The following is a 26,936-nucleotide window of genomic DNA, read 5'->3' on the forward strand; positions in this document are numbered from 1 at the left end:
CACTTTGTTCCTTTCTCCGATTGATCACCAACGATGCAGAGCACACCATCATTTAATAATAATAATAAGGGTAAATATTAAACGAACTCCACCAACGAGTAAGAATTTAAATCTACAAGATGCAAAATGTAACTTTCATTTAGGCAAGTTTGTGGTCTTAAGATTTTTCTCATTACAAACAATGCTTCCTTCTTATTTTCTTGAAAATTTGAAATATTTTCTTCATTCAAAAGAGAAACAGAGTTATCAAGCAGCAAATGATATTTTTTTTTCTTTTGAAATTGTTGTTGAAATGAAGGGATCTAATAATAACTTGAGTCGAAGATATCATGCAGACGATTGAATAAAATTGATATGGCTTGAAAAGCTAAGAGCAAGTCGAACTGTTGGATAGAATTCGAACAGAAAAAATACTCAAAAATTTAGGATATTTTATTAATTATCTCTTTATTTTTATTTGGCATCGGAGTCGATCTTTTAAATCTTTACTTTTTTTTTTTAATGAGGTGTTTCGCACACTGAAGTCAAACGCTCAACGGGAGAGCATGTTGCAACCATCTACTTCGAGAGTGATGGATCATTTGCTAATTAATCCACGTGATTAAATTGACGTGTTAAAATTGAAGAGTGTAACTTACGACGTAGGGACCGGACAGGTCCAGCCGTCCAGTTGAATTTAAGTGGAGTAATAAAATATGAAATAGCAAATATAATTATTTAGGATATATATATATGATAAATTTATTTTAATGAAGAGAGGAGCTGAAGTATAAATTGTTATATCTTATATTTGCCCATGATATAATTGTTAGTATAGATTTTGTGCATTTTATATAAGAAGTAAAATAACAAGATTTATCATTAAAATTCAAATTATGAATAAAAACTACTATAAATTGGAGTGTGTAACAGAGAAGGGGGGTGGGTGGGTGGGTCGCCTACTGGGATTTTTTTTTTTTTTGGAAATGGTACATTCATTTGATCAGCAATTTGAGTTTTGCGAAAATTCTATACAAGACATATTCCGTTCTAAAAATAAGAATGAAACTTATTTATCCATAAACAAAATTTGTAGTTGCATCAGTAGAATATAACATAGAGCTCTTTAACTCTCTGCTCTCGGAATGCAACATATACACGTTAATGATAAAGATAAATACAAATCTGACAAATGAACTCAATTTGTACTCAATCATACATTCTTACATTTCTTCGGTGCACAATTTTAGCCATTGTTTCATCTTCGCTAGACTTCAATGGCTCATATACTGCCTTTTATCATCACTCGACTGTCTTCCATAAGGATTGCTTGTGCTGATACCATGTTGATTGCCATCAGTTCTACACATCTTCTTTCTGAACTTAGATGCACTAGTCTCCAAATTTAGCTTCACCTTTGGTGGAGAACTAAAGCAAAAGGATGAAGCCACATCCTGTTGCAGTATGCAAATGTCGCAAAATTAAGTACAAAGGTCATAAGTTATGGTAACAAGACTTGAATGAGCAGAAACAGAAGGTTGTATATCAAATGCCATACAAATTGATGCACAGAATGAGCAGATAGGGCATACCTTGAGATTGAGGTGGTGCACATCAAAAACATTCTTCATTGAATGTGAATTATAGGCTAAGATGTAGGACCTATAAGCATCCTTGGCCAATTGGCTCAGGTGGTAGTTTTCTCCGACTATGGTCTCCTGCAAACCTTCCAATAGTTAAGTTGAAGAACAAATACAAGAATACGGTGAGATGTTCACAAAAGTGTATTACCAGATGAGATTGATGATTCGAGATCTTATTTTCATTAAACTTGACCTCTTTGACAGGTACCTTTGCTTCCTGTCAGTGTAAATAACAAAATTAGCTTGACACACTTGTAAGACCTTTAAAATAAACATTTGTGAAGCATATTATACCTTCAAATAGAGTAGGAATTGCAACTCTTCGGGCAACAGAAAAAGCAAAGCATTGCCTTTGCCACCTTCCCCACGAGCAGTCCGACCAACCCTGTGAATGTATTCCTGAAAATTGATGAAAATTCAGAACTGCCTGCCAAACAAGAAGACAGATGGAAGTAAATGCAATTTGCACATACACACCTTTGGTTCATCAGGAGGATCATATTGAACGATCCAGTCCTACCCACACAAAAAAGACTAAGCGTCTGAATTAAGTAACGGATAGCCAGAGATAGAGAAGTGAAATTTAACTCACCACAGCAGGAATATCAAGCCCGCGGGCAGCGACATCAGTGCAGAGCAGGACACCCTTTTCTGCTTTGCAAAAGTCAAAAAATGTAGTAGTACGCTTTTGCTGTTTTTGTTTTCCATGGATGTCGAGACAATCAATTTGTAAGTATCTGAGAAGCTCTGTATGGTACTTAACCGAGTTGCAGGAGGAGAAAAAGACCATTATCTTTTTTGAAAGATTTTGCTTAAGGAAATCATACAAGACCAGAAATCTTTTGTTGCTGGGAACAACACAATACCCCTGCTGCAAACCTTCGACGGTTACCTGAAATGGGTGGACATTGTCAATATCATTAATACAAAAACAATGTTGGACAAATCTGGAACTCACCTTTGACCTTCCATCATCAACACCAACATATATTGGCTTATCCTTGAATGACAAGCTCGCAAAGTCTTCAACCTGTATATTGCTTATTATTTATCCAGTGAAACCATAAACAAAATTGGCACGGTAACACCATAAAACAAACCTGCTTAGTCTGGGTAGCAGTAAATAGAGCAGTTTGTCTTGCCTGCATATTAATGAATTCTATAAGACACCAAGAGTTTAAAGAAATGGACATGAGCCATTGTAAAAGGAAATTTTCAATTCCAAAAGAAAAATTAGCAGTGTTAGTAAAGCCCATGCTACAAATAAGATTTTTAATCAGCCATCAAACAAAACTGAACCATTTCAAGTACAATATATTATAAGAAGAGACCACTATTACTGAAATATCTTCAAATGGAGAGCTGTGATGCAAGTAGCCAGTCACATAAACCTGGACCACTGCAAAAGAGGTCAGTGACCCAACACAATTTGAAGACTATATCTTTAGCAGTACTAAATTCAAGTTTAGTTAGACAGTCTCTCCGTCTTAATTTACAGATGACCCTTATGCAAACAAAAAACACAAGGGGCTTCAGTTAAAACTACAATCTAAGAGCCCAGTAATTAAAGTGAATACTTGCAGAACGTCTCATCATGAAGAGGAACTCAATGGGTAAAGGTAAGTGTCTTATAGCATATAGCAGAAGAGGTGGTAGAATTACTAACCAAAGTAAAAAACGTTTGTTCAGCAAATGTTACTACGATGTTGGTATCAGGAAAACTCAGAATGAAAATCAAATAAAAAAATTTTCATGTTTTGACAAGAAGGATAAAGAAAAATCATTTGAAAGATGCCCATAGCTAACCACATATCTATTTGGGATATAGTCTTCTAAGAAAGACACTGTTCAATGGTTTTCAACACGGTCATACTAGATGAAATGTATGGACACTACAGCTGTGCTTCTAGTATGCCCTTAGAGCATACAGTTTCTAGAGGCAAGAGTAAATGTAATAGAAGAAGTATGAAATTTCACTGAGATGGGATAGACAAAATGTGGCTGATGCCATAGTTGCCAGTATAGTATTTGATACTGAAATCAACAGGAAAATTGAGCATGAAAGAATTCACAATAAGCATGCCATGGTTGAGCCAGAATAGATACCCAATAGACCTGGGAATCACTTTCCAGATCCTCTCTGGCTGAAAGAATGGACAATATATTCAGAGTGAAGTTGTTGGTGAATGGAAAAGAGTGTAGGATCGTGTAGGCTCTCATTAAATATTGTAAATTCATTTTTCTGGCTAAATTGCTGGTACATGCTGAAAAGGAAAATGACAGATTTGTTTGGTCCAAAAGACATGCTCCAAGGTTTTCCATTTATAATTTATACGATGCCTAATAAGTAAGCTATCTATGACCACACCCTTGACATACATACAACTGAAACATTGAAAACCAGAAACAACGGACGCTCAGTATCATGATGCTTAAACAATCAGACAATTTTTTCCCCTAAAATGCAGGTTTAAGAAATAATGTGGCAAACTGTTTCAATACAGTTCTCCATGATCTGATTGCAATGAATCTGAGTGAAGGAAAAGTCAAGCAGAGGCCCTCGAAAATTAAAATCTCAGGTGGTAGAAAGAAACTGCTACCCATAGCCACCATGTATCATGTGGCTGTAAGAGACAGGAGTGCTTGTAGAAACAACTAAAGCCCCAATCAGCTTTATTTGAACTTTTTTCAGCTGCAATAGAGTAAAAAAATTTCCTCAACTTGTAGAGAAGAAATATTAAGGGGATGACTCTCTCTCAACATTCCCATACACGATTGATATTAGCTCAGCCACAGATCCTGACTATCCGTTTTGTTAAAAATTACATGCAGATCCAGTTTCCAATGAAATTTTATAATTTGAAAAAATTATATATACAGATAAAATGTAGCATACCGTTGGCAATTTCTTAAATATTTGCTTCATGTCTTCCTCAAAGTTTGCCTCCAATATTCGATCGGCTTCATCAATTATAAGAAACTGCATATAAGAAGCCATGTACAAACTTAGCATCTCAACATTAAAAAAGCGCATATGAACAAATTAAAGTTCTTATATTAACATAAAACATCTGAAGAATGCCGATGTAGTAGCAAGCAACAACAACTCCAACAAACTAGTAACAGAGCATTTTCAAACAAGATATGCTTCTGAACTGCAGCAATAACTTAGCAAAAGCATAATGGAGAAATTGTTGCAGATGAGTCCACAAATATGTTAATAGATGCCTCCAATTCATTGAAGGTAAAAAACATAATAATAACAATAAGTAAAAAAATTAAAATAAAATTTAAAAAATGAAGAATGATTGTCCAACAGTGTTATGATCAAACAGGTGAGAAACATAAAATATTGGAACCCTACAAGCTACCAAAACGACTCTTTCCAACATTGTCTTATTAAGAACCATGAACCCAATGAATAGTTTGAACCTAATCCTAAAAACAACCTTTGCTCATGAGTACATCAAAATATCTCTTCATATACAAAAATTATGAGACTAATACTTATCTAAACATCAATGCAAGCCACAAAAGGCACTACAAACTGCTCACCCTAGAACAAAGTATATGTACAGGTATATATCTGTTAAAACTCCAACCGAATCTTGTGAATAGATAGATATACTTAAACACACACACACATACAGAGTAGTGAGAACATCCAATGGAAAGATACATATTCATTAGGCCACTTCAAACTACAAACTCCTATCCAATCACCTATCTTTTATTGTGGTACTTTCACACCTCTTCCTGACTTTTTAAAAATGACTACCAGCATAAATAAGTTAACCTCATGCAGTAATCTCATACAAAATCTAGAAAATCCATTGAAACACGGGTTGAATAATCAGTGAGATCAAGGATGAAAAAATTCAAAATACGAAATCGATCTCCTCGAACCATATGACAACTGAAGGTAAAGAAACTTGGAAGCCTAAAGAAATCAATTTCCAAATTGAGTTCCATGCAGAAAATATCATTGGTTGAGGTATTGTTATCAAATATCAACCAGTACTTTATTTTTTCAACCTTCTGCATAGATGCATGATTTAGCATAAACAATCATGAAGCAAAGCATTGAAAACAATAGAATGCTATACAATCAAATTCACAGGAAACAAAAGAACTAGCTAACTTTACAACTATGGACTACTTACCACTAAGTTTTTGTAGATAAATTCTTTGGTGTTTTGAAGATGATCCAAAAGTCTTCCTGGAGTAGCCACCAACAAATTTACTCCTTTAGAAAGACGCTCAGCTTCACCTCTTCGTCCAGCTCCTCCAATAACCAAGCCAAGTTTTTGAGAATGGTACTTCAAGAGATCTTTTGCAACAGCATGTGTCTGCAATGTGAACAATCTGTTAGCCAAGAGTTTCACTAAGTTCCAGTCAGTTCAACAAAATACACCAAAAGAACTTCCAATGCATAAAGCAGGAAATTCTAAATTCCTCATTAGCTTATTTTTAAAAGAGTTCGTGTATTTTTAGCTAAGAGGCTAAGAGCAACAACAGAGAATGAGACAAAATATCATGGCTAAAAAAATAGCAGCATTATAATTTCAAATCTTCACATAAATTAAGCAAATCAATAAGTTGTCCCTACTAGTAACATGGTCAACTGAAATTACAAAAGTCATAGTTTTGTTAAATATATATAAATAAAACTCAATAGAATATTTAAGACATCAATCAGACAAACAATACAGTAAAAAAGACTTTCTAATGACATGTAGAATAACTAATAAAAAAGGTCTTACTTGAATGGCGAGCTCCCTGGTTGGACAAATAATGATAACCCCAGTCCCGTTCCGAGGCATAAAACAAATATGATGCAGCAATTCAACTGCAGGTATAAGGAAAGCAAGTGTTTTTCCTGATCCTGTCCTTGCTGCACCCATCAACTCCTTCCCAGCCAAGAGTGGTGGGATAGCTCTAGATTGAATCTGCCATCATAATATGAAACATTGTAATCGCTAAAACCCAAAACCATTGCTGCATCAGGAAAAAAATGTGGACCCAAGGAAAATGGTCATGAAAGAAAGAGGGTAAAATAGAGACAAAAATCATAAACCTAGTATTGGAAATGATCATTAAAAAGAAAACCAACCTGTGTCATGTGTTGGAAACCCATCTCTTGGATGGCCTTCATGGTTTGCTTGGAAATCGGGAGATTAGAGAATGAGTCAGTAGTCAAGATCCCATGACTCTTTTTATTCTTTATCTTAGTAGCAGCAATAGTCCCCTCTGAACCTTCTCCGACTTCATCTCCATCACTCTCCGCATGAACTTCCTGCTCCTCACTTGATTCTTTTGGAGACCCATCACCATTCCCATCTACTACTACTTTTTCCAACTGTGGTCCACCAACTTCGTCATTGATGGTGTTTGCCTCCGCTTCGTCAGGGTCTGATCTGTTCTTACGTTTCTTGTTGAACTTCTTCCCCTGGTGAAGATCATCTATAGAAGTCATGGAAACGGTTGTATGATTGTAACTGAGAACACTTGTATCTATTCAAGGTGGTTGCAATGGCAACCGCTTCTACTAATAAGTCTAATTTGCATGTTCTGGAACCATTGACTTTGCAGATTGATGATCGCCAATTGCAGAGAATAGAGCTGCTCAAATTTAGTAAAACGAAAGCGCAGGATTTAGTAAGACCAAATTTAGTAGAATGAAACCAAATTGAAAACAACTTTTAAAAGAATGTTTGAGTCAAATAATTAAAATTTTCTATTCAGCTCAATTTGGACCCATTTGATTTTTTTCAGTTTCAAGTTCACACATCTATTAAAATTCATACTGTGAGCATAAATATTACATTTGAATTTATCATTACTACTTCAATAGTTAGATTAAGCATAATATATTGTGAAGGTAACTAGAACTTGTTTAGAGGCATTTTTAAGCTCACTATGTTACAAATAGATTTCAACAGTTGATGCTTTGTTTCTGAAACAAATAAAGCAGACAGATAAAGATTTCAAAGAACATAACACTTTCTTAAGCATCCACAAGAAGATAGGTCATACATAACCCAACCCAAAGGCAATTCAACTGTTGCAATAAGGACAATAGAAAATCTGCATTTGATTTGTGAAAATATACTAATATGAAAATATTCAGTGATGAAAGATGAGAATGGTACATTAATACATTTGAATCAATAGTTATTAAATTTTCAACTATCTATCATTGCTTAATTCCTACACTAGCAATCACTCGACCATGAGTGTGGATGTCCTCTACAGCAGAAGAAAAAGGCAGTGGTTGGAGAGGCAAATTAATAGATTGAGTCAAATGAAGGAATAGTTAGGAAACTCAAAGATCAAACACTCAAATAAGAGATAATAAGTCAGGTTACCTCATTTTTATCCACTACCCAAGCCCACCCCCTTGGAATGTACAAGTACATGAACTCACTAAAACCAATCAAAAATTAAAAATTAAGTACAAAAAATTTAAAATCACCCATTTAAATATAAGGGTAGGATACCCATGCCTAACTTAGGTGAGTTCAGACAGAACCTGGCACCTACCATACCCACTTCTAAGTGCCCTTTCAATAGTTATATTTCCATAGCCCCGCTAAGTCAAGTGATTTATCAAATGTTCCAATGTGCAGAAGGGAGGGAAACCCATGTTATATAATTTTTTATCACTGGAAACAAAGAAAATAATCATATTAAGAGACATTGATCATATTAGTTCAATAAAACAATAGTAAGATTACATTGATCGCTAACTGTATTAAGTAGGGGTGACAGAAAACCCAAACCAATGGATATCCAATCCAATCCTATTCAATCTAGAAATTCAGATTATTTTAGTTTTGGTCAATTCATGGGTCAATAATGCAGTGTATTTGGATCTTGCATCAGATACAAATACTAAGTAAATATAATATATACAAGATTTGATTATCACTGATTATTAGGAGTAATTACTTCTGTTTGTTTATTTATGCTAATAAATTGTAGTGCAATTAATAGTAACGAAAGAATACCATGATATGATGAGAAAAGTAAAAAAAAAATCCTTGGCTTTAGTCTTGGAGACTCTATTGCATTGTATGACTATTATAATTATATTTTATAAGTTTGGATATATAATTATACTGTATTAAGTCTTTTGATATCTTTAGTTATGGAATTTCAATTTATAATATTGAAATCGACTTTTTATTGTACTAAGCAAACCCAACCCAACTCACAGTAGATCAACTTTACTGTAAATGGTTTCAGTTTCAATTTCAGGTCAATTTTTCGTATTCTGAAAAACTTGAATTGGATCAAATTTTGGTTGAGAATCAGCCCATGTTCATCCTTATTATTAATTCAGGAATACATACATACAGTCTTTCTAAAATATTATATCAATTATCAAGCTCAAAAGGTGCTATAAAATGGTTCTCATCTGCAACCTAAATACCTAGAGAAAAAGTGGTGAGGTGATGCAAATAAAACTAAAAGCTAATGCCACAAGTATGTCAATGCAGAAGCAATGTTAGATCACGTAATTGTTGCAGACACAACCAGGAAGCGCACAGAATATGTGATGCTCAAAACCACGTGCATTGCTTACTGATGAGTAGCTACAAACAAGTCAAAACAGAAGCATGGAAACTGGTGAGATTTTAGAGAAAAAATATGTTGATGGAACTAATAGCACCATTGTTTAGGGCAATTTTATATGTTAATTACAATCGCTAGAGATGATGAATTTATGGAAAAATAAGGTCGATATTCTACCTTTTCTCTGTGAGTGTCGGCGGTTGAGCTTTAAACAGAAAAAATGGGCGCAGGGATGGCGGAAGGAAGCTACCCGATGAGTCGCGGAGCAGAGTCTGAGGAGAAGTACGAGTACCTACTTAGCCTCGTCGGAGAAGGTCGGATTAATGAGGCCGAGTGGTGGTGTAACACCCAGGAGGGGCGTGCGTCGGAGCGAGGGAGGAACAAGACGAGAGAGGCGCTGCCGCAGTCGAGCTAGGGTTCGGGTTCAGGAATATCCGGGCTATTCGATTTGCAATATTTATAGTGCGAGTCGCTCCCACGGCGGGCCGGGATACCCGTTTATAGTTAGATTCAACTGCCACGCCGCTTTTCGACCCGTCTTTATTTTTTTAAAAAAAAATGGTCTTCATGAAAATTATTATAAAAAAAAACTACAGAATTATTGAAGAATTCAATTAAAAACTAAAATATAAAACAATTTACTATTTTTATTAACTTAATTGTGTAACTAACTATATAAGAAATGAAAGCCCTTACCAACAAAAAAAAAGAGAGTTTATTTATGTAATCATCACCCTTGATAGTTCATACAAGATAACATTAATGAAAATAATTGATTAGTTAAGGTGTAAAATTGAAATATGTCTACATGAAAATTTTAAACCATAATAAAATCAAAAACATTTTAGTTTGAATTAGAAATAGTAAAACTATTGAATTGGTCCGGAAATCAGCAGTTTGAAATTGATATAAATCAATCAAACATCAATTAAAAATTCTTTAGTACTTTTTTCTTATAAAAATAACATTACAAATTATTGTTGTTTCGAAATATATGTTAAATAATCTTAATTACCTAAGTCACTAAACGAGATCAAACAGATATTCTTATATTTTTATTAACAAATATTTCATGGTTATGTAACAGAGGCAATCTTTTACTTATAATTTGACTGAATTTCGAAATCATAATTCATGCTGCATCAATCTCAAGCACTGCCGACAAAGCGACGACCTACTTAACTTAATGACATGATGCGCAGCCGACGCCTCTCGCTGAAACTCGTCGAGTAGAAGCAGCATCAGTGCTTATGGCAGAAACCATTGATGAAATCTAACATTAATTGTACTCGAGCAAATTAATCTGAGTGTGCTGGAAGAGAAAGTGATTGGAATCTTAATCTCATCATCTTGCATGAAAATCTAGCTCAAAGCATAAAATATACAAGCATCAATGGACCTTCCTAACCACTCCACTCACGTATCTTAAATGCTGGTAAAGTGTATTATTATCTAAAGATAAAGCAGAATCTTGTCTCTGCCAATAAAGGAGGCAACAGGCATGATCACCACACAACTCATGTCTTTGCACCATGGAAGAATGGTTTTTGGCATCGATATCAGTGACTTCGATTGTGGAACGAGTTGGACTTTTTCCTGAACTTAAATATAGCAACAACAGTATGGAACATATGATCAGCACGCGAATACTGATGAGTGCGAGGGCAGCAAACGTAGTAAGATTAAGATAGAACAGATCTGCCTGTTTTTCTGATGAACAAGTTCCTCAACTTGTTCCTCTCCAATCTTTTGAGCAGTTTTTTGGCACCAGCCATGTCTACGTCAGCCAGCTTCTTGAGGGATCCAACCGCACCGTAAGAGAGCATCAGCTTCCTGCACCTCTTGCTCGAAGACAAGGACTGAAGGCAAGAGATTGCATATTTTTTTGCTGTGTTCTGAGGATTCGGATCCAGCAAGCGTACTAGAACGATCACGGTCTTGTCATCCTTCTTGAGCTCGCTTTTATTCTGCGGAAGGCTGATGAGTCCAGCGATGGCCTGCGCTGCGACCTCCCTCGCCGTGTTTGTTATGGCTTCGAGCATTGTGGCGAGCAGAGGAAGGCAACCCAACTCGGCAATGGATCTCTTCGTCTCGTTGGAATTGGAAATTCTGCAAATGATGGATGCGGCGGCTTGCTGTGCGCCGAGAGAGCCGTCCCTGAGCACGTGAAGCAACCGGGGGACGAGGCCGAGGGACACGAGGCTGTCGACGGTGGCGGCGCCGATCAAGTTCCGCAATGCACCGACGGCGGGTTCCTGCGGCAGTGGCCCGTCCAGGAAGGCTAAGAGACTGCTAGCTCCGCCCTCCTCTACGACGAGCCTCCTCAAGGCGTCATTGCTCGCGGTGAGATTGAACAAGCACTCCGCGGCGTGCTCTTTGGAGCTAAGAACAATTCCGCGGTTGAGGAGGTCGATCATGACAGAGATAGTGCCTTCTTCCACCAACGTCTGACGGACCTCCGGCACGGCGGAGAGATTCTTCAGTGTACCCGCGGCGGCCGATTGGCAAATCGAGTCCCTGGCCTGGCAAACATCGACCAGAGGTCGAACACCTCCATGGCCAACTATGGATCGTGCGGTTTCGGTGGAGATGGATAGTCTTTGCAGCGAAGTTAGGGCTTTCTCTCGACAAATCAAGCTCCCAGATTCTGATAGCCGGATCAGAGGAGGAAGCACGGCCTCTGAAACTAGTAGGTTCTCGCAGCTATCGGACTCGGTCAGCAAGCAGATAGCAGTTGCCGCCTTCTCCTTGATCTTGACGGAGGTGGATGCGAGCAAGCGTATGAGAGCCGACACGTTGCTTCGCCCGAGAGCGGTTATCACGCTCCTCTCGTCCTCCCTCATCGCTTTCAGGAGGGCATCCACCGCCCGGTGCTTGGCCTCCGCGTGCCCAATCTGCAAGCTCGCGAGCAGCTCGCGTATTTTGTCGAGTGAGTGAGGCGCAGCATCGGTGGCGGCCGAATCGTCGAGCACACCAGTCTTCACCAGCAGCGCGCAGTCATCGAGCAGAAGGTCTAGCTCACCGGAAACAGCGTCGAGGTCGCTCTGCATTTGGAGCTTCCCTGAGGCGGCGCCGCTGCGGCCGGCGAGGTCAATGGCGCCGCGGAGGGCGAGGGTCACTGACTGGACCAGCTCCCTGCAGAGCGCGTTCCTGGAGAAGGAGGGAAGGCTGGAGAGGTCGGAGAGAGAAGGGGAGACGCGCTCTATCTTGGAGGCAATGGAGCTCCATCGCGCCGGGAAGCCAGCGGCGGCGCGAGCTTCGGCGAGGGCCACGGGGACGAGCTGCCGTGCTTGGGAGAGGAAGCCCGCGGCGGAGTCGGTGGCCTCAGGCGAGGGCTCGGTCTCTTCAGCCATGCACCGAGTGCCTGTCTTGTGTTCGAGGAAGTGCCGGAGTGGCAGTTAAAGTCGCAAAGAAGGAACCTTCGACGGCAAGGATGGATGGATTTGGGAACAGCCAAACAAGAGGAGGGTAGCCGATAACAATGTCACACCAAATAAATTTAAAACCCCATTCAAGTGTTTAATTATTCCCACTCAAAAATTAAAAATTTCAAATTAACACAGGAAAATTTTAATTGGAAAATAAATCACTCTTGTCGTTTAATATATCCAAAAAGTAATCGTCAGTACTCAGTATCTGGCTGATTGACTAAAGGGTCACTCAAATGGGAGAGGAGTTGAGGTTCAAATTTTTGAAAAATGAAAGGGCAAATTTGGAATTATAAATTTGACAAAAATAATTAATGAGAGTAAATTGTGTTAATTAGGTAGAACAGGAGGGTAAATAAGTAAAGTGACTTTGAGGAGTGGGTAAACCGTGTTTTCAGGAGAAGAGACATTTGCATGCAAAGACGAGCTGCCGCACTGCACGTGAGCATAAAGGCTGCTAAGGACAAGGCTGTACTTTTCTTTCCTCAATTTTTTTTCTTTTTCTTTATCTTTAACTAACTACAAAAAATAATTCAGTAATTATTTTTTGCAAACAATTTTTTTTTAATTAAAATATTTATAAAAATTTAGACTTGGTGGGCTATGACCGGGCCGGATAAGTCACAGCCTCTAACGGGCTGCCTTCAGCCCGGCCCGTCTCCGGTCCAATTCAATACATGCAGAAAATTATTACCAATTAGTGAGTTGATATATGTGTATTTTTGACACGTGACGGAAATGAACAAAATAAATCTAAAGTTTGGATATATTCATTAAATCCAGAGCTTGTTGCCGGTAAAAGCAATGCCGAAGGATGTGTGCCGAATTAATTTAATCGTTTGAATCGGTGTAATTAAGCAAGATTCTTTGGAGTTTCATCGAGCGTTCACAAGATCCAACGCCTCGTAATTAAAGATTAATTAATCGGCACGCTATTATATTATGTTGAATGGCCGAATCATTAATATCTCGTTTGGCTAAACCCATCGTGGTTCCTCCAAATCGATGAGAAGAAATGAGGGTAATTCGGGGTAAATTTTATTTTTTTTAAACTATCCAAAAGATGATTGTGGCTCAATAAAGGCAATCGGTAAGTGGAAATGGTATAATTCTTAGTCTCGATCACAAGCTTCCAAAAAAGCAAAACAAACTGTACTTTGCTTCCCTATGAAGAAATTTTTTCAGGTGGCTAAGAAAAAGCTTCCTTTTATTGTAAAGTCTTATCATCTTTTTACCATAAAAGGACTCTTAAATCTTCAAGCGAGTTCATACTTGACAAAGCCTCCATTAATTTATCGGGTTTGTTCCACCAGTCAGCAATTCACATGCTTTCAAACGAAATCTTCTCCATAAATATCTTGTGCTCTATCTGCTCCTTTCTCTCGTCGCCCTTCTCTTCTCCTCTTTCCCCGTTTCTTAAAGGTGCCGCCTTTGGCAAAGGTGACGATGGCCGGCGGCGCCAGTCCTTACTCCCGTCCCTACTTGAAGCGCACCAATATTGTCCAACTAGGCGTCGTAGCGCTCCTTTGCTATGCCTCTTACTTCCTCGGCATCTGGCAGCACGGCGGCGGCTCCACCTCCACCCTCCTCACCGCCGTCTCTTGCGAAAGGAACACCGCGGCCGGAGGTGCTGGCGCTGTTACGCTCGACTTCACCATCCAGCACGGGGCGGACGAGGCGGCGGAGGAACCGGCCGCCGTGCGGGAGTTCCCGGCCTGCGACGTCAAATACTCGGAGTACACGCCGTGCGAGGACGGGGACCGGTCGCTGCGGTTCGACCGCGACCGGCTAATCTACCGGGAGCGGCACTGCCCGGAGAAGGGTGAGCTGCTTAAGTGTTTAATCCCCGCGCCGCCGGGGTACAGGAACCCTTTCCCTTGGCCGGCGAGCAGGGAGAGAGCGTGGTTCGCCAACGTGCCACACAAAGAGCTGACGGTTGAGAAGGCGGTCCAAAACTGGATCCGCGTCTACGGCGATAAGTTCGGGTTCCCAGGCGGCGGCACCATGTTCCCCAACGGCGCCGATGCGTACATTGACGACATCGATCGCATCATCCCTCTTCGCGACGGGTCGATCCGGACCGCCGTCGACACCGGTTGCGGGGTGAGTGCCTTGCCATCTCTACTCTGCTCCCCCATGCTCTTGTCGCTTCACCGGCGACGAAAAAATTGCGATTTTGATCTGAGTTGCAGGTGGCGAGCTGGGGAGCTTACCTTCTTTCCCGCAACGTCATAGCAATGTCGTTCGCCCCTCGGGACTCGCACGAGGCGCAGGTCCAATTCGCGCTCGAGCGCGGCGTTCCGGCGATGATCGGCGTTCTCGCCTCCATCCGCCTCCCCTACCCGTCGAGGGCCTTCGACATGGCTCACTGCTCGCGATGCCTCATCCCGTGGCATCTCTACGGTACTCCATCACTCTCCTACTTCTTCAACCCAACCTCTTTGCTTCATCTTCATGACTTCGGTTCTTGGATCGTAAAGGTGGGCAGTACTTGATGGAAATCGACCGCATTCTCCGCCCCGGCGGCTACTGGATCCTCTCCGGCCCGCCGATCAACTGGAAGAAGCACTGGCAGGGCTGGAACCGGACGCAGGACGACTTGAGCTCCGAGCAGTCCGCCATCGAAGCCGTCGCCAATAGCCTCTGCTGGAAGAAACTCGCAGAGAATGGAGACATCGCCATCTGGCAGAAGCCCATCAACCACCTCGCCTGCAAATTCATGAATTCGGTCCGGTTCTGCCAATCCAACAATCCAGACACCGCATGGTACTCACCCTCTTCTCCTCCTCTCATCCATCGAAATCCATTCTTCTTGATGCAATTCACAGAGCACAAGGTCGTTAACTACAATAGGTACACCAAAATGGAAACTTGCATAACTCCTCTGCCCGAGGTGGCCAACATGGACGAGATCGCCGGCGGAGAGATCAAGAAGTGGCCGGAGAGACTGACGGCGGTGCCCCCGAGGATCGCAACCGGAAGTCTTCCAGAACTCACACCGGAAATGTTCTTGCAAGACTCTGAGATATGGAGGAAGAGGGTCGGACACTACAAGTCATTGATCAACCGATTAGGCCAGAAGGGTGGATACCGCAATTTGCTAGATATGAATGCATACTTTGGTGGCTTTGCGGCTGCCCTCGTCGACGACCCCCTTTGGGTCATGAACACAGTCCCGACCATCGCAAATGGAAACACCCTTGGAGTTATCTACCAGCGCGGCCTAATCGGTACCTATCAAGATTGGTAAGCATTGAGCCAAATATCTTTTTAACACACTGTGAATAAAGCATAGCTCAACTATAACTATCTTATAGCGATCGTCATTCTCAAAGTAACCATTCATTTCAGGTGTCAAGCAATGTCTACATATCCGAGAACTTATGATCTCATTCATGGCTATTCAGTGTTCACCCTTTACGAGGACAAGTATGGAGGAGAATCTAGTTTATCTTTATGATTTGCTAAGCTCAAATTGTGTCACTCATCTTACTCATCTTGCTACTTCAGATGTGAAATGGAGGACATTTTATTGGAGATGGATAGGATCTTGAGGCCTAAAGGCACCGTGATTTTGAGAGACGACGTCAATATCTTAGTGAAGATAAAGGATATTGCCGATGGACTGAGATGGAAGAGTCAGATCATCGATCATGAAAATGGCCCGCTTGAGAGGGAGAAGATCCTTTTGGCCGTTAAGACCTACTGGACTGCTCCGGGGCCAAACCAAGAGCAGGATGCATAGCCAAAGAGAGTATTGAGTAACCTTTGTTTTTAGCATTCACAATATCTTTCTTATTGCATTTTTTTTTTTGTTTTCCGATTGAAAATTCGACCAGAGCAGGCACATTTAGTTAGCAGGTTTGATAGAGATGATCGATCATGCTTCTCGTTGAGCTGGTTCTTAATAAGTGAACAGATTGTAACCTGCTTCACTGTGAAAAAGAGGAATGCAATAACAGGTCTGGAATTTTCTTTGTTCTTTCTTACCTTTCGCTGTGCGTGATTGATGTGACCATGCATAGTCGGAGATGAAGGAGCAGGTGAAGCACATGAAATGGAATGAATCGATGCATGAGAGCTGTGACTCAGACTAATTTCTTTCTCTATCTCTGTGCATGATCTCATTAAGTTAAAACTACATCTACAACTTGAGTTCACTTGAAAACCTGGTAGTTTCTCCACTTGAAATAAACAATTTGCAAAGCTTTCTGGATGATCCGAGGACTTAATTTGCTCTGACCAAACAATCTATTGGCAAGTGTGCATGAATGGAAGTGCACCAACTTGGCTACTTGAGCTTATCAATGGAAGTTTGGAGAGACATGGGAGCAATTAAACGAGTAATCTGAGTGGGAAATAAGCGAGCAGGCTAAAGAAACTGTACTAATATAATTATCATAATTTCAACAACTTGAAAATCTGAAACTCGGTTATTACTTTCGGCAGAACCAACAATAGGATGATAAAGCTCAATCTTTCACTACTAGCGAAGGAGTAACTGTTATCTGTTCGATAAAATGTTTCTTATGGTGCTTTAAATGGCACACAACCTTTCACTACTGCGTCTTCCGAATATTAAGGATATTGCAGCATGCATCACCATCATTACCGACAGGAGAAACCTTCAAGGTGCAGGTCCTTTTCTTCCAGGTCGTTTGGCTCTTGAATGAAGATAGGCATCCTGAATTCTGAAAAATATGTATTTCATAAAGTAATTTTTTCCATTTGGCTGTGCTCAGATCAAGTGATGCTTCTTTAACTTGGTTTTTTCCTTGCAAACTATTTTGTTTCATATGGCGATGCACAGTTTGTCATACACAAAATATGGATAATTTCTCTGAAAAAGATTGGCAATTAGTTTGGAACAGTCTTAATATAAGTGTTTCATATATTGCAATCCTAGTAGCTGATATATCATTCTCATATTAATTAGTATGGTAGATGCCAGTTAACAAAAGTCATGATTGATCTCTACGATCATGATCATGATCATGTTCAAGATTTTTTAATGGTTTTTTCCTTCAAAAAAAGGAGCTTGTGCATCAAAAAAACGCAAGAGAAAGTGGTAATGCAACAAGTGTGATCTTCAAAGACTTCAACTCATGCTGTGTCTTATTCCCTGCAGAATTTCAGCCAAAAAGAGATGAGTGTCTTGTTTGCAGCTACTTCAGCATCTAAAAAAAAAAGGGTTGTTGAATGTCAATCAATCTCATTACTGCAAATCTTATTTTGTTTGCCACTTCATTCGATGTTCATTCTACCTCAAACCTCTGTGGAGAAAGCAGAGTTCATCAAGCAGACAACAGTGCCACAGAAGCCATTCATAGTGATCCATTTATTTTCAGATCTAAACAAAGATTTAATTATGGTCTGGGACAGCATGTTTAGCTAAGATTGCTGCGAGAAATATGACTGATAGCAGATTTGTGCTCAATAATATTGCTGCATGAACATTGACATTCAATGATGGAGGTATTAACAAGAGGCAAGTCATGTCAAATGATGGAGCTGTAAACAGAGCTCAGTGGAGCCAAAATTGATGGTTACTTATAATATATTATAATTGTAAAAATCCTAAAATTTTAAGGTATAAATATAAATAGTAGTATTAATATATAAAATATTATATTCTTTATTTATTAGAAGCAAATAGTCTATACTAAACTATTTTATTTTTTTAATCATTCCCCTCTAAATTCATCTCTCTTCAAAATTCACTCATATTAGAGTTTATCAGTGAAAATACTCTTATATACTATTTGTCCAAGTATTTGTCAATAATTATTTAAAATAAAGTTTTTTTTAAAAAAAAAATCTAAAGTACAGTAGATGACCTTCCTTTTTTTTTTTTTTTTTTTTTGACTTTTCGTTCCCCTTCTCTTGACTATTTTGGCACTATAATTTAATTTCTTTAGCTTTTTCTTCTGTGTTCTCTCACTCTCGCTCTGTCTTTCTCTTTCTGCACCTTCTTCCTCTTTTTCTTCTGCCTTTCTCTTCCCTCTTCTTCTCGCTTGTGGAGTCTGCTGCTTTTCTCCATTTTTGATTTACTTTCCCGCTCTTCTCTTCTTCTTTTGGATCTTCAATTTTCTCTAGTTTCCATAAAAATGATCGCATGTTAATGTGCGCAAAAGGAAACGGTCTCGTAATTTGACGCGGGGTAGGAGGGCGGGCGGCGGCGCAGTGGGGCGCCAATGGGGAGGGCCACGAGGTGGCTCCGCGGCCTCTTCGGAGGGAAGAAGCCTGATGCCGACGGGAATGCGCCGGCCAAGGAGAAGCTGAGGTGGGGCTTCGCGATGCCGCTGCGGGAGAAGGCGCAGCAGCGGTGGAGGGGAGCCCAGGCAACGACGTCGGCCGTGGTGGGCACGGAGGAGCGGAAGGGGTCGTACAGGGAAGCTTTCGCCGCGGCGGCGGAGGAGGACGAGGAGGAGAAGCAGAGCAAGCGCGCGATTGCCGTCGCCGCGGCTACCGCCGCGGTGGCGGAGGCTGCCGTAGCCGCCGCGCAGGCCGCGGCGGTCGTCGTCCGGCTGACCAGCAGCGGAAGGGCCCCCGTAGGGTTTTCCCCCGTCGCGGCCCGTAAGCGGGAGGAAGCGGCGGCGATCAAGATCCAGGCTGCGTTCCGTGGTTACTTGGTTAGTTTCACTTCCTCTTCTTCATCAATTTCAGATCCCATTCAGGTGACGAGTGAAAGTTTTGAAATTAACCTATAAAAAGTGGAAATTTGGAACTCTAATTTGTCCGGTACTAGTTGGATTTCACTCTTTTACCGAAGATAAGATCAGATTAATCTTCTTTTATTCTCTGAGCTCTCCCTATCAGATCTCAAATAACAAAAGGTGGGAGAGAGAGATATGTTTAGATATCCGAGCTAGTTCGCAAAGCGGGAAGCTGTAATCTTTCACCATGGCCGCCGGTTCTTCAATCGACTAATGTCTCCACTTTATCCGGTGGCCAAAGCATCGGTCATTGAGCTTCGGAGGTAGTGTCCTGGCTTGCGGATGTAGTGTCCTGGCTTGCGTGATTCGAAATCGGATCCAGTCACCTCAAAATTTCCATATCTCCTCTGCAGTCGCCATCCCCCCTTCCTGCCTTGAACGAAGAACTCTGCGCTGGACCGTCTTCCATCCTCACTCCCCTGCTCCTTCATCGATACCCTCACTGTTCCACAACCTTATCCTTTCCTTCTTTCAGATTGTTTAATGCCATCTTTTGTTTTTATCCACATTCTCTTTGGCACTGCTGCTGCTGCTCGTGTCCAATTGTACTGCAGCGGTTACTACTCTACACTACTACGTCCATGAATCTCTTGGACCACGATTAGGACAATTTGGTGGGTGTAGATTATAATTTCCTTGGCCCTCGTACCACCCACCTCTGAGTTATTGAGCTACAGTTGATCTACGACCTTGATCTGGTTTCTTGTGCAAAGGGATCTGGTTTCTCGTTCCATAACTAGCTCTGCTGAGATGAATACTGTTTTTGTAACTTGGTTTGTTGATGTTGTGAAAGGCAAGGAGGGCATTGAAGGCACTGAGAGGGCTTGTGAAGCTACAGGCACTGGTCAGAGGCAACATTGTCAGGAAGCAGGCTGCAGAGACCCTGCGGTGCATGCAAGCGCTGGTCAGGGTCCAAGCCAGGGCCCGGGCATGCCGTGTTCTCAGATCGGAGCGGTGCAGGTTCGAGAAGGCCCCCACCTGTCATGTTGTAAGTTCTGAAACTATCTCTCTGCTTACAGTTACAGCTGCTTGATTTTAGCCTCGCTCGTCAAAATTTTGCCTTTCCTACAATTGTCATTAAAGCAGGCAGCCTCTAGTTAAGTTTGAAGTTTCAAGTTTCAGTTTGATTGCTTAGAAATTGTATTAAAACCCATCATCATAGACTTAAATTTGAACCACCTAACATTGATTCAGAGCTTTCAGTGTTTTTTTCTTGTTCTTGGTAGAGATATCTGAGTTATGATCGACGCCTTTTGAGGTTTTTTGAACGAAATGAATTGGGATGACACTAGAATCAAGATGTATGCTCATTGAGATGTCTGTCAAAGAAGTCTTTTTGCACTGAATATTATTACTTCCTAGACAACTTGAATCATTGGCGTGTTTGTGGTCTCATGGTTTATTGCGTTTAGTTATTCTTCTGAAAAGCTACTACCATGCATGCGTATCGATGAGATCGTGGTCTTTGGCATTTGCAGAGGAGTTCATCAAGGCCAGCTACTTCGGTTTCAAACATCGGGATCGAGTGCACTCTGGTGGATTGAACTGGTTGGAGCGGTGGATGGAGGACCGCTACTGGGACAGCCGAGGGGCTGTCAATGCGAAGAGGTCAGGCAATGGTGCTCCCATGGACGACGAGAAGAATGCCAAGATCTTGGAAGTTGACCCAGGGAAGCCACAATTCCACCACAAGAGGCGCACTGCCCACAACCTCTCATCGTGCTCCACGCTGACCTCGGACCCAAACAGCCACAGCTTCCTCACTGCGCCGGACTCGCCCTCCATGGAATCCACAGCAGCCCAGCACTTGGTCCCCAGCCAAACCTCAGTCGAAATGCAGCAATCTCTAAGCCACTTGAGATTCCCTTTCGAGTCGGGCTGCTACGGCGAGAGCCCTCAGTTCTACTCTGCTTCGTCAAGGCCCGGGAGCTCGAGAAGAGGTGCAGCTTTCACTCCGTCTAAAAGCGAGTGCTCTGGGAGCCTCTTCAGTGGCTACTCGGACTACCCAAACTACATGGCAAACACCGAGTCATCGAAGGCGAAGGTGCGATCGCACAGCGCGCCGAAGCAGAGGCCAGACCGACAAAATCCCACAGGGCCGCTGGCTCAGAGGTCATCTTCTCTACATGCCAAGTTCTCACACAAGGCGTACCCTGGTTCAGGCAGGCTGGATAGATTAGGCATGCCAATAGGAACTTGATGAACAACCAACCAAATTCAGGAAGCAACGCACTCTTAGTTGTTGGAGTCTAAATTTGTCCAGTGACTATTAAAAGTGTTTAAAATGCATTACAAGTGTTTAACAGCGTTAGATTGCTGTTTATCTCTTAAGGCTAAATGGAAAAAGTCTGTTTCCAGGATGTAAGCTTTTCATCAGTATCATATCATAGCGTGCCCTCATGTACAATGCCTGAAATTTTCATCTTCTTATGCAACAATCAGATATCCTTTTAGGTTTTAAATATAAGTTTTGTGAAAGGATTGTTTTCCTGAAGAACCTTCCTTGCATGGAGATTTTAACTAAGAATTCAGTTACCAGCTTTGTGAGGGCGAGAACTCCGTTTGCTCAAGACTGAGCACGACCTGTTCAAAATTGTTGTTTAAAAAATATCTAAATTCATTAAAAGGGTGGTTAAGGGAATCCCCACAAATTAAGGGAAGAAAACATGTTTATTAAAAATTATAGCTATTGGACGACAGTAAATCATTAGATTCAATCTTTATAGGGATTTCTATAGAGTTCCTTCATAGTAAACACAGTCGTTATGCTCCGTACCTGCTCATACGATGTTCGAAGAAACTCTGAAACGATTCGAGAACAAAAATCATATGATGATACCTTAGCCTTCAATACAAACTCTACACAAATCTTTACGAGCATAACACATACCTTAATCAAAGGCCAATCAATAATGTGTCTTTTGTTGACGGATAAAGAACATCGAGGCCGAGTAATATCGCCTAGAGATCAATGGAGGAATAAGATACAAATAGTTGATGATCTAAAATGGTTAAGACGAATAAGAGTACATGAGTGATATTGGTTCGGCTCGTGTACTTTCTTACAAGCTAAATACTAACACATGAGCCGATCCAATATCGCCATGTCATCTTCTTCTACGACGAAAGCTTTAACCTTGTCTTATGGTTCTTTCCCTGAGATCGAGTTCTCTTATTTATAGGTCGCAATTGAACACTGAAAGTCCCAACACACTATAAAATATTGGATGGAATCAAATAATTGATTATATTACTGTAGATTTGTAAATTTCGGAAGTTGTTGGACTGAACTGAATGCAGATGAGGATAAGATACTCTATTCCAACTCCTGTATCCAATAGATTTTAGTACAAAAGATATAGATTTTAAAACGGACCCATTTCATTTTTTATTATTATTTTTTCAAGAGGTACAAGTTTACTTTGCTAATCCTAATTCACTCGTTTTTATCCAATTATTTTTTGGGGGTCAAATGTTTTAATGATCAACGGGTTCATAAATGAGATATACCCAACTTTTTGAAGAAGTTGAAGTGACGCTCTTTTTTCTCCATAGACATAGTTGAATTGGTACTCATAGTTGAATTGGTACTCAAGTGATAGATTATCATTTGAGAATAGGGATCTAATCTCCAAGGGCACAATCTCTTAGGGATTAAAATCTCTCCCACTTGAAGAGATCGCTCGATCACCTTGATTTATTCCTTTCAAATCGTTAGGAGACCGATATTAAAAAACATTTGAGGTAAAAGTCTTCACCTTTTACCACATGAAGTGATCTTCTTAAGAATTTTAGCTAAAAACTCTTTGATAATTCAAATTATATTGTTTTTAGTTAGAAAAAATTTATGAAGAATTGTGAGGAACATTTTGGTGTATTTGAGTTGCAATGAAACATATCATTTTGATTGAAAACTTATGTTAAATTAAAAAATTTTAAGCCTCAAGTGAAGTGTTTAGGTACTTTATCATTAAAAACAAATTATTTTGTTAAAGAAGATCAATCACCTTAATGGCCCGATAGAATCGTTTTGGTTAAGAGAAGATTATACCAAAAGCTTTATAAGAATGCTATGGGAGGTATAAGTATTTTGATGTTTTGAGAAATTGCTTTTCTTTTTTCTTGAAAATAAACAAAGATTAGCCACCAAAATTAATTGGGAAAGCAAGAGAGACTTTGTTCCTAATTATAATATATACAGTCCATGCAACCTTACTTACTGTATAATCCTTATCTTTCATAAAAAGAGATAGGTGATTTGACTAACCATATATATTTGTCCTAATGCCTAGTACATCAAAGCTTAATGATGGAATAGGATTCTCAAATGTGAGGCATGCATTTGGTGCATCCTCCTTTTGTGAGACCATTGGAATCTTCCGTGCAAGATGGAGAACAAAAACCCAACTTGATAAGACCCTATTTATCTATTTATTTATATTTTGGGAACTTGGTATCTGTTTCTTTAACAAAGTCTGTCAAGTTTATCATGCTAGGTGAACAGATTCATATTTAAAAAGTTAGCTGAGATGATCCACAAGATCTAACAGGGTACAATGATGCAACTGTTTAACCAATAAACACAAATAATTCTTTGTTTTTGCAGTAATAGTAATGTAACAGCAAGAAAAGAAGCTTGTCATTTGGTCTGGAAGATGTTTTGGATCATCTTCTTACTTGAACTCATAGCTGCTGATTCCAGCTCCAAAACCTCATCTGAGCTCAGTCGCCAACCGAGGGCTCCCAGGTTCTCGTTTGCTTGCCCCACTGACTTTACTCCAGGAATCGGAACAGTCCCCTTGCAAATGCACCAGTTTATTGCAACCTGCAATGCACACAAATCCTAGGAATGGGACTAGAACATCACTATTATTTATCTGATTTAGATTTTTGATGCATACAGATAGAGAATCCTTCGCAAGGTTCAATTTTGTAAATGAAAGGAGAGAGAGAGAACATGCCTGTGACATTGTTTTCTGCCTCCTTTCAGATATGTTTTTCAGGGAATTGAGTAAAGGAACTAAACCGGGGAGCACTTGACGAAACAGTAAAGCCCTGTGATATCTATGACAGTTTCAGACAGCTGTTCTTGCCTAAACAATTTACAGCAAAATTAAATTTGTTCCGATACGGATACCGCGGTCCAGGGGGTAGATTAGCTGCTGTGTATTTCCCCGTGAGCATTCCTAGTCCAAGAGGGCTGTATGCAATCAAACAAATGCCAAGAGAATCACATACTTGTTTGAGTTCCATTTGAGCATCACTCATACTCAGCAAAGAGAACTGGACCTGTGTGATCAGATAAATGAAACATGAAGCTACAGAAACATTGGATTTCTGAGAAAAATCCCTTATTCACAATGCAGTATTTGAGTACCTGAGCTGAACTTAATGGCACACCTCGAGATTCTAGATAATCATGAATCTTAATGAGTTGCTTTGGACCATAATTGCTAACACCAACCGCACGAACTAAGCCCTAAAAGAACTTGAGGTTTAGTATTTGTTTAATGTAAATTTCTAAACAATTCTTCATGACAAACAACATGTTTAAAGACGTATAATAATATAGATGTTAAAATATCACCTCATATGTAATACGGACTTTTTCTTTGAAGGATACTTATTTACTAGACTTTTACATCTAATTGAAATAAAATCTTCAAGTCATCTTATTGGCATATCAATTTCCTCAATAATTCTTAAATCATGCAACTGATGAAACAGACTGTGACTTTAAAGCATAATAACCTCTTCATACATTGCAACAAGACCATCCCAAAGAGCCTTTTCCTGTAAAGGAGCATAATTTGCAGTAGACCAATGCAATTGTCCTATGCCAATTTGATCAAGTTGCAACCTTTCTAATGAAGACCTGCCTTGAAATTTTCAGACTTTAGATATCCATCAAATGTAAAACAGTAATTTGGAAAGTACATCAAGGACAAAATATACTCTATCAAGCAAGAAAATTTATTTCGTTAAGCAGATCTAGTGTGTGTGTGTGTGTGTGTGTGTGTGTGTGTGGCTATCTCACATATTCAAATGATCTATTGAATCAGAGAGAATACTTGCAGGCTTTAACAAACTGTGCAGCTGTCAGGCGCCATGGATATGCAGCAAACTTGGTGGCAATCACTATATTCTTTCTAATACTTGGTCCTGCAATGCAGCCAACTAACGGTGAGCCACTCGAGACTGAGAGTTCAAAATCAAGTTCAAACATAGAACACTAAAAAAAAACAGATATCTTTCCTGGGCAGCATCACTTGAAGAATAAATTCCAACCTTGAAATTCACCAATGAACTTCCCAAGAAGTCTTTCACTTTGTCCATTCAACCTTCCTGTCCCATAGGAATCGGCAGTATCAAAGAGAGTGATTCCATTTCTGAGAGCCAAATTAAATGTCTCCTGCAATGCGGTATCCATGTCTTCTCTATATCCCCAGAGTAGCTGATTTCCCCAAGCCCAAGTTCCAAATCCCATTGGCGAGACAGATAATGGACCAACTTTAACCTACACTAAGCAAAACAGAAACTTATTCACAGAACATAACAATGATATCAGTTATTGATACTTAACAAAATTCAACTTCTAATTTGCACATCAATTGACTGCCAACGGGAGATTGGTCGAGGTCAAGCGAATTATCTAATAGTTCATCGTGCCGTAGCAAACCAAGTAATGGTGAACAGTACAAAACAAAACCACAAAAAGAAATGAAAAAAGGAGGACCTTTTCCCACGGCCAGAAGAGAGGTCCAATCCGAGGAGGGAGCTTGAAAATCTTGCTTCCGGTGGGCAGAGGAGAGGACGGCCGTGGCCGCACTACTTCCTTCGAAGCCCTACACTCGAAGTGGACCCCGCGTGCTGGCGCTGTTACTGGCCAAAGCAAAGCCATGGCCGCCGCCGCCGGACGAGCAATGCAAAGGGGAGATATGAGCGAGGAGGATAAGGATTCGCATGGGTAACTGCAATCGGCCACGTGCCGCGGACACTGCAGTTTCCTGTTTTGACTCGGATAGCAGATCCAGTTGGGTATATGCAATATATAATATAATTAATTCACATAGAGATTCAATTTCAAAACTAATTCCAGTAATTTTAATCTCGACTTAACCCTAAACAAAAAATATCAATTATAATGGTAGAAAAGAAAACTAATAATATTGTGTACGAATAAAGATTTTTGTACATTAAAATAAACACCATACTAATGACGAGGTAATGATGAAAGGCCTTAATTTGCCTCCTGCAGCAGGAAGTCGATATTAAAGGCGAACTGAAGGCAGCATGTAACTAAACAACAACTCAGAAAACGCTTCGATCAAACGCTTCGATCAAACTAAAATCATCAACAAAAATCGCAGCAAAAAGCAACTAATGCATGGACGATATAGAGAAGCTGTTAAAAGGGAGGGGTTAAGGTTGTATATAGGAAGCTACGGTTAAGGGGAATGAAGCCTGGTCCGAGATCTATCTGTATGTTCTAATACATATTCACTGTAAGCCTCGACCCAGACAACATTCCCCTCAAAGGAAAAGCTTCCCTACGTCGACTGTTGCTTCTTCTTCTTCTTCTTCTTCTTTTT

The 26,936-nt window shown here is 40.2% G+C and overlaps 4 protein-coding genes and 1 pseudogene across 5 annotated transcripts; 2 read left to right on the forward strand and 3 right to left on the reverse strand.

Annotated features, from left to right (window-relative positions):
- Window positions 1-1,027: 1,027 nt before the first annotated feature.
- On the reverse strand, window positions 1,028-9,609 carry LOC141839949 (DEAD-box ATP-dependent RNA helicase 27-like). Of its 2 annotated transcripts, XM_074727815.1 has the most exons (14): window positions 9,378-9,609; window positions 6,736-7,244; window positions 6,386-6,571; window positions 5,786-5,971; window positions 4,519-4,602; window positions 2,723-2,764; window positions 2,581-2,652; window positions 2,410-2,514; window positions 2,215-2,313; window positions 2,100-2,138; window positions 1,917-2,021; window positions 1,771-1,839; window positions 1,572-1,697; window positions 1,028-1,433 (listed from the first exon to the last, which is right to left on the reverse strand). In XM_074727815.1, the coding sequence occupies exons 2-14, from the start codon at window positions 7,096-7,098 to the stop codon at window positions 1,254-1,256; spliced, it is 1,656 nt and encodes a 551-aa protein (XP_074583916.1). In that variant the 5' UTR covers window positions 7,099-7,244; window positions 9,378-9,609; the 3' UTR covers window positions 1,028-1,253. The 2 variants fall into 2 exon arrangements, with proteins under 2 accessions (XP_074583916.1, XP_074583915.1); XM_074727814.1 differs by having other exon boundaries at window positions 2,215-2,514.
- A 1,273-nt stretch (window positions 9,610-10,882) lies between these two features.
- Window positions 10,883-12,553, reverse strand: LOC141837280 (uncharacterized). Its single transcript, XM_074724711.1, has one exon. It carries the CDS (start codon window positions 12,551-12,553, stop codon window positions 10,883-10,885), a length of 1,671 nt encoding a protein of 556 aa, XP_074580812.1.
- A 1,479-nt stretch (window positions 12,554-14,032) lies between these two features.
- On the forward strand, window positions 14,033-16,617 carry LOC141839151 (putative methyltransferase PMT15). Its single transcript, XM_074726830.1, has 6 exons — window positions 14,033-14,731; window positions 14,821-15,031; window positions 15,109-15,394; window positions 15,482-15,874; window positions 15,980-16,057; window positions 16,139-16,617. The coding sequence occupies exons 1-6, from the start codon at window positions 14,075-14,077 to the stop codon at window positions 16,371-16,373; spliced, it is 1,860 nt and encodes a 619-aa protein (XP_074582931.1). The 5' UTR covers window positions 14,033-14,074; the 3' UTR covers window positions 16,374-16,617.
- Window positions 16,618-18,586: 1,969 nt separating this feature from the next.
- Window positions 18,587-21,781, forward strand: LOC141838929 (protein IQ-DOMAIN 22-like; annotated as a pseudogene).
- A 2,067-nt stretch (window positions 21,782-23,848) lies between these two features.
- Window positions 23,849-26,261, reverse strand: LOC141840352 (pyridoxal reductase, chloroplastic). Its single transcript, XM_074728315.1, has 8 exons — window positions 26,081-26,261; window positions 25,633-25,861; window positions 25,416-25,506; window positions 25,096-25,219; window positions 24,722-24,823; window positions 24,482-24,633; window positions 24,306-24,399; window positions 23,849-24,169 (listed from the first exon to the last, which is right to left on the reverse strand). The coding sequence occupies exons 1-8, from the start codon at window positions 26,243-26,245 to the stop codon at window positions 23,984-23,986; spliced, it is 1,143 nt and encodes a 380-aa protein (XP_074584416.1). The 5' UTR covers window positions 26,246-26,261; the 3' UTR covers window positions 23,849-23,983.
- Between the last annotated feature and the right edge of the window lie 675 nt (window positions 26,262-26,936).

Source organism: Curcuma longa, chromosome 11, assembly GCF_044706935.1.
Source record: "Curcuma longa cultivar G26 ecotype Majalengka, Jawa Barat chromosome 11, ITB_CL_G26_1.1, whole genome shotgun sequence".
In the NCBI taxonomy this organism is placed as follows: domain Eukaryota; kingdom Viridiplantae; phylum Streptophyta; class Magnoliopsida; order Zingiberales; family Zingiberaceae; genus Curcuma; species Curcuma longa.

Excerpts from the sequence above, each read along its gene's own strand:
- LOC141839949 (XM_074727814.1), bottom strand. The coding sequence starts at position 7,098 with ATGACTTCTATAGATGATCTTCACCAGGGGAAGAAGTTCAACAAGAAA. Across the intron at positions 6,572-6,735 it reads GTTTCCAACACATGACACAG|ATTCAATCTAGAGCTATCCC; the intron begins GTTGGTTTTCTT and ends TTATGATGGCAG. Across the intron at positions 4,603-5,785 it reads TTATCTACAAAAACTTAGTG|TTTCTTATAATTGATGAAGC; the intron begins GTAAGTAGTCCA and ends TCTTATATGCAG.
- LOC141839151 (XM_074726830.1), top strand. The coding sequence starts at position 14,075 with ATGGCCGGCGGCGCCAGTCCTTACTCCCGTCCCTACTTGAAGCGCACC. Across the intron at positions 14,732-14,820 it reads CCGTCGACACCGGTTGCGGG|GTGGCGAGCTGGGGAGCTTA; the intron begins GTGAGTGCCTTG and ends TCTGAGTTGCAG. Across the intron at positions 15,875-15,979 it reads ATCGGTACCTATCAAGATTG|GTGTCAAGCAATGTCTACAT; the intron begins GTAAGCATTGAG and ends CATTCATTTCAG.
- LOC141837280 (XM_074724711.1), bottom strand. The coding sequence starts at position 12,553 with ATGGCTGAAGAGACCGAGCCCTCGCCTGAGGCCACCGACTCCGCCGCG.
- LOC141840352 (XM_074728315.1), bottom strand. The coding sequence starts at position 26,245 with ATGGCTTTGCTTTGGCCAGTAACAGCGCCAGCACGCGGGGTCCACTTC. Across the intron at positions 25,862-26,080 it reads TCTTCTGGCCGTGGGAAAAG|GTTAAAGTTGGTCCATTATC; the intron begins GTCCTCCTTTTT and ends TGCTTAGTGTAG. Across the intron at positions 24,400-24,481 it reads AATCTACCCCCTGGACCGCG|GGCTTTACTGTTTCGTCAAG; the intron begins GTATCCGTATCG and ends TAGATATCACAG.